Here is a 13,137-nt window from a genome sequence, read left to right as displayed (position 1 = left end):
GTTTAGTCATGTTAGCGTAGCAACAATAAATAATTAGCAAAAGACAAGAGAATGGGAATGTCATTAGTTTTGCAGGTATTTGGGCATAAACCAAAGTACTGGGCAAATTAAATGACATGAAAAGTTAAAGGAGTACCAAAGTCATTATGCTTCATAACAACATGATTGTCTATACCAAATTTCATGGCAATCCATCCACTAGTTGTTGAGATATTTTAGTCTGGACCAAAGAGGTGCCATCAATAGAGCCACACCCCTAGCATGGCTAGAATTTATAAAGACAGATACATTTGCCAATTAATTGTATTTCCTTAATCTGCATTTAAATTATGAATTATTAACTTAAAATTAAATCACAATTTTTTTAAAGGCATTTATTTAAGTCTACCTACAGATTCCATCTACACACTTACAGATTGCATTTATGATTGCTTTAATTTAAAGACAGCTCTCTTAAATTTAAAGATAAATAAGCAGTGTGTCACCTAAAAAGTTCAACAGCAGGAGCTCTGACTGGCCAGCTGTTGAGTGTTGGGGGGAGCAGTGTGTGTCAATCCAATTTATAATCCATTTATTAGAAAACGTCTTTTTCACAGCAGTCATTTTGACTTGTCATAGTAGGAAAAGCACAGGTTTTACTAATAACATTAACAATTTGTTGTATTCAAGTATCCCAGTAAGCCATGACAGTGTGAGAATGAACCAGCATGGACAATACCAGGACCCTGAAACTGAAGCAGCTAAATGGAATTCAGCCATCATTAATTTTATTATTTACACCTGTGCTTTTCCTACTGTGACATCTTAAAATGTCCTCCATGAAAACGGTCTAGTTTTAGGACTGAATGAAATGATGCAGAGCACACGAGGATCCAGCAGATGGCAATCAGAGTTTGAGCTGCAACTCAAAGACAAACTGTCTGACCACAAGTTAAATATCCCACGACTAAAAGCTAATATGGAACATGACACTGTGTCTGTTTGCTATATAATTAAATGTATCTTTACAGAATTTCCCTCTGTTTCTAAAATCTGTCCATTGACGTGACTGTGTTTTTGTTATTTCATAATGCTGACCTCTGATCACAGCAGTCCGGGCAATCAACTTGAAATCTGGACTGTAAACAATCACATGGATTTTTGTAGAAAACAGTCTGAGAAGTCAAATTAATAATAAAAAAAATAAATAAATAATAACAATAAATAATAAGAGCAATGTTTTGTAGAATATTAATAACCCTACTCTTAGATATGTTCGTGGCAGTGTGTATCAAAGTGGGAAAAAAGTATTAAAATCAAAGAAGGAATTTGACAGCAAATGAAGCAACAGCTGTACATTACATTGATCTGTGTATGTAAACTTTGTTTACATATGTAAGGAACTTCATTTGAGCAAGATACAACATGTGACTGATCTAACTAGAGTACACAAAGCCTATTTGTACATTTGTGTGTTGGATTCCAAGCAACAGTATGTTGACAGTAACTCAGCATAATGTTTACTATTTCTTAACTTCTTAGCTCTTTGGGGAAATGCCCTTGGCAATTATTAACTGGTCCGGATCTGAACTGGGCTCTCAGCTCTGCTTTGTCGTGGTGATTTAATTCTTCACAAAATGTGCGTGAGATATCTCGGATTTGTTCTCCTGGTTTGGTTCACAGGGGTGCTGCGTGGTAAGAACATTAAATTCTGTCACTTAGAAACGTCTTAATTTGTTAAATATATGTTTAATATATACTTTTGTTTATCGTTGTGAGTCAGCTCAAAGTGCAGCACTGCATTGTGGTGCTCCCAGCCTGAGTGGTGGTTATCTTGTCCCTGAACAAGAAACTTATTCTCATGAAAGCGAGCTCACTTATGCTTGCGATAATGGACGTAAACCAGCAGTGGAGGGATGGTGGGCAACAAGCACATGTCAAAATGGCAAATGGTCTCATGAACCACAGTGTATAGGTAAGTGTTTCATAAATATCTCTAACTGGGTTGTCTGAAGGTGCTTTGAAACCTTTAAATTCAAGGTGTTCGTGCAATTTTGTGTATGCCTAAGGAATGATGTCATTAATTATCTCAATACATACAAGATAAACTGAAACTATATAGACAGATTCAATGAAAAGAGAATAATCACACCATATTATTTCAGAAATTAAATAAATGGGCAGCGTAAAAAATGGCATTTCACCTTTCTGCATGATGGTGCTAATCGTTTTAGATGAAACATTTTCAAAGAGGCCTATAATTCCAGCATTTAAATCTAAAATAAAAATGTCTGAAATAAGATGCCAACACAGAATTAAAATCTTATATTGTCGACAAACTAATGGCTTATTCAAGTACATTCACTATGAATCCTGAATCTTTGAAACCCTGTATAGTTTAACGCCTCTAACATAAACCCGTAGAGAGGGATCACAAGTAGATATCACTTTGTATTTAGAAAGTATTAATATTATGCATTTGTGAAAGTCATTCTGTAAAGTCTGGAAATGTTGACTGTAGTTTTGTTCTTTTTGTCCTCAGACGAAAAAGCCTGCATTCCACCAACTATCCCAAATGCAAAATACACTGAAAAGTTAAATGGTTGGTATGAGGAGGGACATAAAATAAGAATAACATGTGATGAAGGATATGAACAAAAAGACCAGGACGCCACAGCTGAATGTATAAATGGAATATGGACCTCTGTGCCAGTCTGTGAGAGTAAGTCTGTCAGATGTGTTAAATGTGAAAAATACAATAACGGTGACCAGAATAATATCAATGTATAAATCTTAAGCCCATGTCACCAGCTACAACAATCACTTATTTATCCATCTGGACACCTTTTCCTGTTCCTATTCATGATTTATTTTTTTATTTACAGGAAGTACTCAGGCATGCGGTGAGCCCCCTAAAATCCCCCATGCAGTCATCATTCATCAGGAATACCAGGAGGTGTTTGCTGTAGATTCAGAACTGCAGTATGAATGTGAAGATGGATATACTGTAGAGGAAGCAGACGGCAAAAAATCCATCTTTTGCATAGCTGGAAGCTGGACTAAAGGCCCAACGTGCAGTAAGTGGACAATGTCTTGAGATATGCAGTGATGAAAATACTATTCATGAATTGGCATTAAAGCAATCAAACTTAAAATGATACAGTTACAAGTTAGTAAAATGGTAATATAACGCATAGGCCATGCAGCACTGAGTGCTATAACAAAATTAGCAATGTATTTTGTAGATTACAGAAGTTCACATCTGACTTTTCAGAAGCCAGGCCTAGAGACTGTGTGAAGATATGGTAGGTGGCACAGTTTCTAGTTTCATTTCTACAAGACAGGTTTGCAACACCGTCACATTCTGTTATTCTTAAAGCTGCTATAATCAATATTTCTGTTTTAAGAATGGATCAAATGAGTATGTGAATTTGTGAAAAGTGTCACGTGACTGCAGTTTCTCTCAGTTCTACAAAGACTTATAGCAACTCTCAGCTCATTGTTTTGGTTTTATGGCTCACAACTTAAAGATGCTCTGTGGAGTTTTCTTGTAAACTTACCAAAAATGCTTTGTGTGTATCTTTGAGGTCTAACAAACATGTTGAATTTCCTTCCTCATAAAACATTTGCAAAGCCAATTTTTCTTAAACGTTTGAAATCTGGATTGTTTAGACCAATGTTTATTTGCTAACAGTATTCTTCGTCATTCCCTTTGCATATTAACTTTATAATGTGATAATATGTCAGTGTTGTGTGTACAGCTTGTTCTGCTGCCTATGGTGGTCAAAACATCAGTTACTACAGGGTTATGTAATTAAGACATATCACACACAAATACATAAGGTAACTGCAGAATCTTGGACCAAAGAATGAACTCTGTTCAAAGTAAACCACCTCCTTTTGTGATCCTATCCTCTCTGTGAATATATTATTGTTATTGTCTTTTTTCCTCAGGAATCAGACCAGGTACTGGACTTGGTGGATCCACAGTGGGAGGAACACATGGGGGACACACCACATCTACTGGTAGTGGGACACAACCTGCGAGTGGAGGTAGTTTATTGATCTGTATTGAATATAAATGAGTACATCCATTTATCTAACTTCTCTATAGAAAATGTATTTACTGTACACCTAATGTCTTTTCTTTATTCGACCTAGGCGGAGGAATCAGACCAGGTACTGGACTTGGTGGATCCACAGTGGGAGGAACACATGGGGGACACACCACATCTACTGGTAGTGGGACACAACCTGCGAGTGGAGGTAGTTTATTGATCTGTATTGAATATAAATGAGTACATCCATTTATCTAACTTCTCTATAGAAAATGTATTTACTGTACATCTAATGTCTTTTCTTTATTCGACCTAGGTGGAGGAACTGGACCACTTACTAGACATGGTTTGTTGGTTTTGATTTGTATGAGATGTGAATGAAGAACATAATATTTTAAATGTTAATGTCATTGACTGAGAATTAAATTTCCTCTAGCAAGAACAACCTTACCATCTTCAAATTATAGAAAAGCATGATGGGAAAAAAGTTCAGACATTCTGGAAGAAATGCACAAAAACAACATCCCAGTGTGATACTAACTGGTGTGTCCGCTGTATCTTACAGGATCTTCTACCAGCTCCTTTTACATCACATGTACCAGATAATATCTCAGCCAATTCAGGACATTTTACTGGGTTATTTAGGGGGAAAATGTAGAGGAAAAAACGTTCTCTTTCATTCAACTGCTGGCCAGTTTATTACAAAGATGAATCTATAACCATGGCTCTTATCAATAACCTTATTAACAATATCAATAACCTTATTGATAAGAGCTGGGGATATACTGGGTCCATCAGTGAGGCTGAGAAAATCAAAATGTGGGGTGAAATTATAAGTTGATTAACTCTGCGATGACAGCTTGAAATATTTGATTCCAGAAACTTTTTTATGTTTTCTGTTTCAGTCAGCAACTGTGGAAAACCTCCCATAGTTCCTAATGGGGAAGTTTTGGAAACGAATCGACTGTTTTTGAAGTACCGATGCGGTACCTTTTACAAACTAATGGGTCCAGAGACAGTGGTGTGTTACAGCGATGGCACGTGGTCAGAAGTACCCACCTGCAGAGGTATAAACAAGTCAAAAGGTGTATCAAAGGCGTTGACCGGGGGGAAAATTAGGTTAACAATCTTATTGTTGTTTCTTTTGTGCAGTTGCATACTGTGCTGTGGACACTGATGAATATCCTGACTTAAAACATGCTGGAGTTAAATATATAAAAGATGGTGAGAGTTTGAGATTCGAATGCGTGGATCTCTGGTTGGTAACTAATTATTCTGAGGGCCGGTGCACTGATGGAAGAATGACGTTTACCAGATGTAAGTTTCTCTATACGCTCATTACATATAAATATGCCATTAAAAGAATTACAGTAGCTAGATTTTTCAACATTGTTTTCCCTAATCATTGTCAGCTAAGATACAGTGTGTGTGTGTGTGTGTGTGTGTGCTAACTATCTGTCAGATGGTATCTGCAAAAACAGATTATCACAGTTTTCGGTCATCAGATCAAAACGATGAAGGCCACCTTAAACATTGGTGTGATCATTGTAGGCAAGCCAAATGAAGGATTTGTCCCTGGCCTCAACTCTGTTATATATACCTGAACCTTAAAAGAATAGTTTCACCTTTTGGGAAATGTTTTTATTCACTTTCTTACCGAGAATAAGATGAGAAGAGGGATACCACTCTCGTGTCTGTATAGTAAATATGAAGCTACACCCAGCAGCTGGTTAGCTTAGCTTAGCATAAAGACTGGAAACAGGGGGAAACAACTAGCTTGGCTCTGTACAATAAGCTGCTCCACATATTCACCTGTGTGCCTCTTTATGACTGTTTTCAGGTTGTAACAAGTTTCAACTAAACACGGTGAGTGTTACTCCTGAATGTACTTTTTAAAGAAACACACTGTATTTGATTATTTTCATGTTGTCATCTCTCTGAAAGTGTCTCACATTAGGCACTACTAGTTTATTTAATTTTTATTTACTTTATTTATTTATTTTACGTTATTGTTTTACCATATTTAATTGTTTATTGTTTGTTAAACCTCTGTCTTGTAACCAGAATATTTGCTAAGGCTGTATCACCGAGGGGAAGACGCTGCTGCCTCTGGACTCGCTCACCACCGGCTGAAAACAAATGCCAGCCTGGAAACTTTTGAGAGACAACCAAGTTATATTGATCTATGCAGGCCTACATAATGTAGGAGCAAATTGTATGTCTGTATGCTCAAAGCTGCAAAAGTAACAGATAAATATGGTGTGTATTTGATGGACTTGCCTGAATAAAGTCTTCAATTGGAATTTCAACACTAATCTTTCTAGAATTGCGTCTGCATAGTTTTTGTGTCGAAATCGTCCCCCCAAAACAATCCATCCGTCCTTTATCCATACCTGCTTATCCTGATCCTGGGGGCTCTCCCAGGTGGCCATCTGTCACAGGGCTAATAACTCACAAACATCAATCTTTTCAAATCTGATTTTATTGATCATGACACAAAGTTTGAGAAGAGCATCGCCACTGTTTCAGAAATTTAAATATCCAACAATTCATTCTGAACAAATGTCTGTAACGGCTTCACATCTAAAATCCACCAGCAAAGCCACTCCAGGATGCAAAAGGTTACTTAACCACACGTGATGTTTTTACCATTACGCTTTACAGTTTTTGTCTGTTTTTCTACTCCTTCGTTACTAAAAACAGATTATATCTCAATTAACAAAATGTTATTGCATTTTTTAAATCACATTTTTCGTGATTTAACGTCTGTATTTAAAATAAGGTTCTTGCACACATACATGAGTACGTTGACTTCTAATACTTAATCATTGTGCTGATGTGAGTAAACAAATTCCTTCCTTAAATGTTTACTTTACTCAGTAATATAATTATTAAGGCTGCCACTAGTGATTCTTTTTATTATCAGTTAACCTATGGATATTTATTTATTTGGTAAACCAATTAACTGTTTAATGGAAAAATAGTGACTCTTTATCATAAGTTACGAGAACCAAAATCAAGATGCAACAGAAACAAAAAACCCTGTTGAAATCTACACAGTTTTCTCCTTTTTGAACATGTCACGCAAATACATTTATTTTGGTGTCAAAAAGGTGTGAATTTGTGAGATCAGGCTAAACATCAAAGAGGTCCCGTTCCGCACCCAAGTCTAAATGAATCAAGTGCAGTTGTGTCGTTTTTGTCTTAAATGTAATCATTTTACGTAGGGGTGACATGTCGGGGTGGATACTGAGTACTGTAGCTTCCGTTCTTCATATTAAATGTTAAGTTTGTCGGACTGTGCCTTAAAGGCCCAGTTTTTGGCTGGGGAGCATCAGTGTGTGTGATCAGAGTTAGAGATGTTCTGCACAGAGGAAGCTGAATCCAGTCCCAGCAGCGTGCCCAGGTAGGACTGCTCTCGGGGGTCCAGCATCTGATCGGACCTCACAGGGTGGACAATGTTGGCAGGCTGGGGGGTCAGGGTGTACTTCTCTAAGAATGCCAGGTCTGCAGCGGCCTGGTAGCCAGAGCTCTGCTGCTGTCCTTCAGCCTGCATGCTCACAACGCTGTGAGTTTGGGAGGACAGAGACGAGGCCCTGTGAGCGTTCATGTCACCCTGCGCTCCTCCTGCCATCTGGACAGGAACTAAAGTGACGGGCACGCAGACATTCGTAGGAGGAGGGGTGCTCTGGAGGGCTGACTTAGGTTCAGCGCGGTATGCCTTAGAGGGTTCCTCAAAGGGAATGGAGACTATTTTGTCCTCGCTGAGTGTGCCGAGGGGCTGCTCAGTAAACCGGGTGCTGTGCACGTGGTCAACGTGGTACTTGAGCTTGTCTTTTCTTTTAAAGGTGGCGCTGCAGTGGGGGCAGTTAAAAGGACGAGCGTCTGAGTGAATCACCATGTGCTTTGTCAAGGTCTTCTTGATCCGAAATGTCTGGTTGCACTCAGGACATTTGTGGGGTTTCTCACCTGTCACATGAACACAAGAGAACATCAGTGTGAGAGTATCAAAAAAGTGTTTAGATTTCTATTGCACCCTCGCTTTTAAGAATAATAACCGACTGTTCTGATGAACCCCAGCCCAGGACAACGATTGTCCATTCACAGTTTAGCATTGCTTAGGCCTGTCAAGCATTGTATCTCCACGTGCCGAAACAACGTGCAAGTGGCTCTAACAAGAGCAATACTCTGTATCTTTAAAGTTTGAAAAACCCAAAACTCAAGAGCAAAAGTGTAAGGAATTGATTCAGTTGCGTGTTTAACTGTTCTACCGTTAGCTGCAAACGTTAGCAGGCCTGTTCAGGATTGGAACAGCCACTGCATGGGAGCCAAGATTAGCTTCAAGTTACCATAGCTGTGCTGTCCTGCTGTATTTGGTTTGGGGACGTTTACACTCCAGCAACCCCAGCCAAACTTACTGTAACTTACAGTATATAGCATTATGTTTGCATTATGTTTTATCTCATTGCACTTTTCATATAGAGCAGGTCAAGACCATACTCTTTAAGTATCCAGACCATCCAAGAGTTAAATGTTAGTACAAAAAACATTTTAATAGCATTTTATGGGCTAACTAGCTCTGTCCTGCAATACACAAACACTGCTGCTGCTGCTTCATTTCCATGTCTTCTAAATGGATCAACTGGGAGGAATGCTGACTTTAGCGCCAGTATTTTAGCATTATGTGCATATTTATCCTTTTACAGGCTTCTCGTTTTAAAACAACTCAGCTGGAGATGGAGTTTTCAACCAACTTCAGCATTAGTATTTGCTTAAGCTAGCTAGCTACAGTGGATCAAATCTGCTAGCGACAGCGACAATTCAGCCAACCAAATCCAAGGTTATCAGCTAGAAATGAAAAGCCTGCTGTTCCGTGGGAAATCAAAGACCCACTGTTTCAGAAGTACAGTACAAATTTCGAGTGGTAAATCTGCCACCATTATCACTGTAAACTGCATATGTGCTGCGGTAGAATAGAAAGTTTGACAAGCGTAGCAACAGTAACTAAATGGGGCGGGGCTTAGTGAATGGTCAACTGAGAAAACAACAATTGTTTGCCTCCTAAAGCATCTAACTGCCATGTTTCTGTTTTCAAGCAAACATATCCATTGACTTCTTTGTTTCCTTACCTGAGTGGGTCCTGAAGTGCATTTCTAGACTGGACTTTCCTTTAAATTCTTTCTTGCAAACCTCACACTGATGCACAGCGGTTTTATACCTGTGAACAAATTCTTCATTAACAGACACAGAAACCAAAAACATTTGCCAAACTTGGAAACGGGGCAGTTACTGGGAAATATTACCACTTTTAAAACATTACCAGAAATAATAATAATGATAAGTGTGACTGTGATTTGTATGATAACATACTTCTGCCAAACTTTCTCTCCCAAATGAATGCTTTTGTAGTGGACCGTCAGATGATCATGCCGCCTGAAGCACTTGCCACATTCTTCACATTGGTGCGCTTTCTCACCTGTAATAAACATGGGCTAAGTTAAAGCAAATACTGACTGGAGACAGTGAAGCGCTGACAGTATTTCCTGCTGTACTGACAGACTGTACAGACACTGCCACAAAACAACAGGCCAAAGGAAGACACATGAGAATCCCACTGCTGCATGTCTCATACTGTACCAGAGTGTATTTTCTGATGTTTGGTCAGGTGATCGTGACGTATGAAGGTTTTCCCACATTCGTCACATTTGTCACACTCGTAGCGCTTGTCGTCATGGTGAATTCTGAGGTGGAGCCTGTCCAAGGAACAGTTTGCTCATTATAGGCAACTCTATCAGTGACACAGCCAATTTGTATGTGTCTACTACTTTGGTTTATGCCCAAATACCTGCAAAACTAATGACATTCTCATTGACTGTCATTTTAGAGATCATCAGATTTAAACATACTTGTTACTTGAACGTGTTTGACAAGCTTGATTTATGAGACTGCACTCTCATTTTTAAAAAGTAGAATATCTACTCTTGTAAGTGGACGGCTAGTTGAGTCTCATTCTCACATAATGGTAGAGGATCCATGTAGATCTGGGTGTACTGAAGGTGTGTGGTGTCCTCAGAAGCAATCGAAGGCCAAATATGTGTGTTTAGATCATCTGTTAATCCAGAAGAGGTGAAGGCCGGGCTGGATAAATAACTGAATCAGGGCAGACACAAGACTGACCTCTGATCAGACCAGTCCAGGAAATCATTTTGAAATTTGGACTCTAAATAATCAAACAGACTTTTGTAGCAAATGATCCATTGGTAGTCTGGCAGTTCTACTCTGGGGAGAAACTGATCCTTGTCACCGGCCTTTTTCAAACACATGAACTAATGTGGAATTAATACAATAAATACAAAGAACTGTGCTGCTCCTTGAAGTACATAATGAATGAATTTAATGAACGGTATCATCTGATGTCAAGAAGCAAAACCGGACACAAAACTGAACAAAATCATGTTTGTTAGGAGCCTCATTTAAACAAGATACTTTGACACAAGTGACTGATCAGCATCTGGAGAGTTCCAAAAAGTTTCTTTCTCATAATAACAATAATTTTCATTTCTAAAGTAATTCTAACACAACTGTTTGTGTAAAGCCAGGGGCTTAAGAAGAGGGGAAAGATTCTAACTTAGAGAGTATGTTTTTCTCCTTTTCTGTAGGTGTGTGCGTGTGCATGCAGCCTGTTTGGCCATCTTTCTTTTGGCTCCAGAGCAACAGCATGATGCCTGCGTGTTTACTCCACAAACTTTCTGGGGGAAGGCCCTCGGCAATTATTAACTGGTTCTGATCCGGACTAGGCTCTCAGCTCTACTTTGCCGTGGGATGATTTCATTCCTGACAAAATGCGCATCAGATATCTTGGATTTGCTCTTCTGACTTGGTTTCCTGGAGTGCTTCATGGTAAGAATATTGAATACTTTCACATGCAACTATTTGAATTTGTTAAAAACAAATACAGTGACTGTAGAGTAATCTTGCTTATGATTGTATTTTAGCACAAAGCGCAGCACAGCCCTGTAGTGCTCCCACAGTTTCTAGTTTCATTTCTACAAGACAGGTTTGCAACAACATCACATTCTGTTATTCTTAAAGCTGCTATAATCAATATTTCTGTTTTAAGAATGGATCAAATGAGTATGTGAATTTGTGAAAGGTGTCACTTGACTGCAGTTTCTCTCAGTTCTACAAAGACTTATAGCAACTCTCAGCTCATTGTTTTGGTTTTAAATCTTTTCATTAAATCTGGATTGTTTAGACCCATATTTATTTGCTAACAGTTTTCTTCGTCATTCCCTTTGTTAGCGCATTCCCTTTGTTAGTGCTGCGTGTCTTGGTGCATCACTTCCATCGGTGAAATAAAGTGAAATCGTTGGCAGGAATGTGTGTCTCATCCCCTGAGTCGCATGTGTGTGTGTAAACCCACTGTGCATCACCAAACTGCAGACAGACAACATTAGCAACTAGCCGGTGAAAATAGTGTAGATTTTAGCAGCTAAAGAGCCTGTGGTTTCCCTCAAGAGTCGGTAGAGACCAAAAGTAGAGCTAAAAGCAGAGCAAATATTGGACGATTGGACTCCAAATGAATGCTAATATTGCTCTGTGTCTGCTCGATGTGTAAATAGGCAACTGTTTGCTAACTAATGTCTTTTCTTTATTCGACCTAGGCGGAGGAACTGGACCAGGTACTGGACTTGGTTTGTTGGTTTTGATTTGTATGAGATGTGAATGAAGAACATAATATTTTAAATGTTAATGTCATTGACTGAGAATTAAATTTCCTCTAGCAAGAACAACCTTAACATCTTCAAATTATAGAAAAGCATGATGGAAAAAAAATTCAGACATTCTGGAAGAAACGCACGAAAACAAAATCCTTAAAATCCAGAAACCTTTTTATGTTTTCTGTTTCAGTCAGCAACTGTGGAAAACCTCCCATAGTTCCTAATGGTGAAGTTGTGGAAACGAATCGACTGTTTTTGAAGTACCGATGCGGTACCTTTTACGAACTAATGGGTCCAGAGACAGTGGAGTGTTACAGCGATGGCACGTGGTCAGAAGTACCCACCTGCAGAGGTATAAACAAGTCAAAAGGTGTATCAAAGGCATTGACCGGGGGGAAAATTAGGTTAACAAACTTATTGTTGTTTCTTTTGTGCAGCTGCATACTGTGCTGTGGACACTGATGAATATCCTGACTTAAAACATGCTGGAGTTAAATATATAAAAGATGGTGAGAGTTTGAGATTCGAATGCGTGGATCTCTGGTTGGTAACTAATTATTCTGAGGGCCGGTGCACTGATGGAAGAATGACGTTTACCAGATGTAAGTTTCTCTATACGCTCATTACATATAAATATGCCATTAAAAGAATTACAGTAGCTAGATTTTTCAACATTGTTTTCCCTAATCATTGTCAGATAAGATGAGAAGAGGGATACCACTCTCGTGTCTGTATAGTAAATATGAAGCTACACCCAGCAGCTGGTTAGCTTAGCTTAGCATAAAGACTGGAAACAGGGGGAAACAACTAGCTTGGCTCTGTACAATAAGCTGCTCCACATATTCACCTGTGTGCCTCTTTATGACTGTTTTCAGGTTGTAACAAGTTTCAACTAAACACGGTGAGTGTTACTCCTGAATGTACTTTTTAAAGAAACACACTGTATTTGATTATTTTCATGTTGTCATCTATCTGAAAGTGTCTCACATTAGGCACTACTAGTTTATTTAATTTTTATCTACTTTTACAAGTATGTATATTTTCCGTTATAGTTTTACCATATTTAATTGTTTATTGTTTGTTAAACCTCTGTCTTGTAACCAGAATATTTGCTAAGGCTGTATCACCGAGGGGAAGACGCTGCTGCCTCTGGACTCGCTCACCACCGGCTGAAAACAAATGCCAGCCTGGAAACTTTTGAGAGACAACCAAGTTATATTGATCTATGCAGGCCTACATAATGTAGGAGCAAATTGTATGTCTGTATGCTCAAAGCTGCAAAAGTAACAAATATGGTGTGTATTTGATGGACTTGCCTGAATAAAGTCTTCAACTGGAATTTCAACACTAATCTTTCTAGAATTGCGTCTGCATAGTTT

General features: G+C 38.6%; 3 protein-coding genes across 6 annotated transcripts; 2 read left to right on the top strand and 1 right to left on the bottom strand.

Annotated features, from left to right (window-relative positions):
- The first annotated feature begins 1,464 nt into the window (after positions 1-1,464).
- LOC122887120 (complement factor H-like) lies at positions 1,465-6,352 on the top strand. Of its 3 annotated transcripts, XM_044220038.1 has the most exons (11): positions 1,466-1,674; positions 1,763-1,954; positions 2,522-2,701; positions 2,865-3,056; positions 3,934-4,032; positions 4,141-4,245; positions 4,354-4,383; positions 4,943-5,104; positions 5,190-5,354; positions 5,878-5,903; positions 6,102-6,352. In XM_044220038.1, exons 1-11 carry the CDS (start codon positions 1,617-1,619, stop codon positions 6,111-6,113), a joined length of 1,221 nt encoding a protein of 406 aa, XP_044075973.1. In that variant the 5' UTR covers positions 1,466-1,616; the 3' UTR covers positions 6,114-6,352. The 3 variants fall into 3 exon arrangements, with proteins under 3 accessions (XP_044075975.1, XP_044075974.1, XP_044075973.1); XM_044220040.1 differs by lacking the exon at positions 4,141-4,245 and having other exon boundaries at positions 1,465-1,674; positions 4,354-4,368; positions 4,940-5,104; XM_044220039.1 differs by lacking the exon at positions 4,141-4,245 and having other exon boundaries at positions 1,465-1,674.
- Positions 6,353-7,153: 801 nt separating this feature from the next.
- LOC122887121 (zinc finger and BTB domain-containing protein 41-like) lies at positions 7,154-10,071 on the bottom strand. Its single transcript, XM_044220041.1, has 5 exons — positions 10,054-10,071; positions 9,675-9,790; positions 9,408-9,513; positions 9,167-9,255; positions 7,154-8,006 (listed from the first exon to the last, which is right to left on the bottom strand). Coding segments are annotated over exons 1-5 (948 nt in total). The 5' UTR covers positions 10,056-10,071; the 3' UTR covers positions 7,154-7,371.
- A 722-nt stretch (positions 10,072-10,793) lies between these two features.
- LOC122887122 (beta-2-glycoprotein 1-like) lies at positions 10,794-13,109 on the top strand. 2 transcript variants are annotated; one of them, XM_044220043.1, is made up of 6 exons: positions 10,794-10,937; positions 11,702-11,719; positions 11,949-12,110; positions 12,196-12,360; positions 12,634-12,659; positions 12,863-13,109. In XM_044220043.1, exons 1-6 carry the CDS (start codon positions 10,880-10,882, stop codon positions 12,872-12,874), a joined length of 441 nt encoding a protein of 146 aa, XP_044075978.1. In that variant the 5' UTR covers positions 10,794-10,879; the 3' UTR covers positions 12,875-13,109. The 2 variants fall into 2 exon arrangements, with proteins under 2 accessions (XP_044075978.1, XP_044075977.1); XM_044220042.1 differs by having other exon boundaries at positions 10,811-10,937; positions 11,702-11,731.
- The last annotated feature ends 28 nt before the right edge of the window (positions 13,110-13,137 follow it).

This window comes from Siniperca chuatsi, linkage group LG13, assembly GCF_020085105.1.
Source record: "Siniperca chuatsi isolate FFG_IHB_CAS linkage group LG13, ASM2008510v1, whole genome shotgun sequence".
In the NCBI taxonomy this organism is placed as follows: domain Eukaryota; kingdom Metazoa; phylum Chordata; class Actinopteri; order Centrarchiformes; family Sinipercidae; genus Siniperca; species Siniperca chuatsi.
This window is presented reverse-complemented; position numbering and strand designations above follow the sequence as displayed.

Bases quoted from the DNA above. Each gene is read 5' to 3' on its own strand.
- LOC122887121 (XM_044220041.1), bottom strand. The intron at 9,256-9,407 runs GTATGTTATCAT...ATTTGTTCACAG, and splicing joins GGAGAGAAAGTTTGGCAGAA to GTATAAAACCGCTGTGCATC. The intron at 8,007-9,166 runs GTAAGGAAACAA...TTCATGTGACAG, and splicing joins GCACTTCAGGACCCACTCAG to GTGAGAAACCCCACAAATGT.
- LOC122887120 (XM_044220038.1), top strand. From the start codon at position 1,617: ATGTGCGTGAGATATCTCGGATTTGTTCTCCTGGTTTGGTTCACAGGG. The intron at 1,675-1,762 runs GTAAGAACATTA...GTTGTGAGTCAG, and splicing joins GTTCACAGGGGTGCTGCGTG to CTCAAAGTGCAGCACTGCAT. The intron at 5,355-5,877 runs GTAAGTTTCTCT...GACTGTTTTCAG, and splicing joins AAGAATGACGTTTACCAGAT to GTTGTAACAAGTTTCAACTA.
- LOC122887122 (XM_044220042.1), top strand. From the start codon at position 10,880: ATGCGCATCAGATATCTTGGATTTGCTCTTCTGACTTGGTTTCCTGGA. The intron at 10,938-11,701 runs GTAAGAATATTG...TATTCGACCTAG, and splicing joins GTTTCCTGGAGTGCTTCATG to GCGGAGGAACTGGACCAGGT. The intron at 11,732-11,948 runs GTTTGTTGGTTT...TTTCTGTTTCAG, and splicing joins TGGACCAGGTACTGGACTTG to TCAGCAACTGTGGAAAACCT.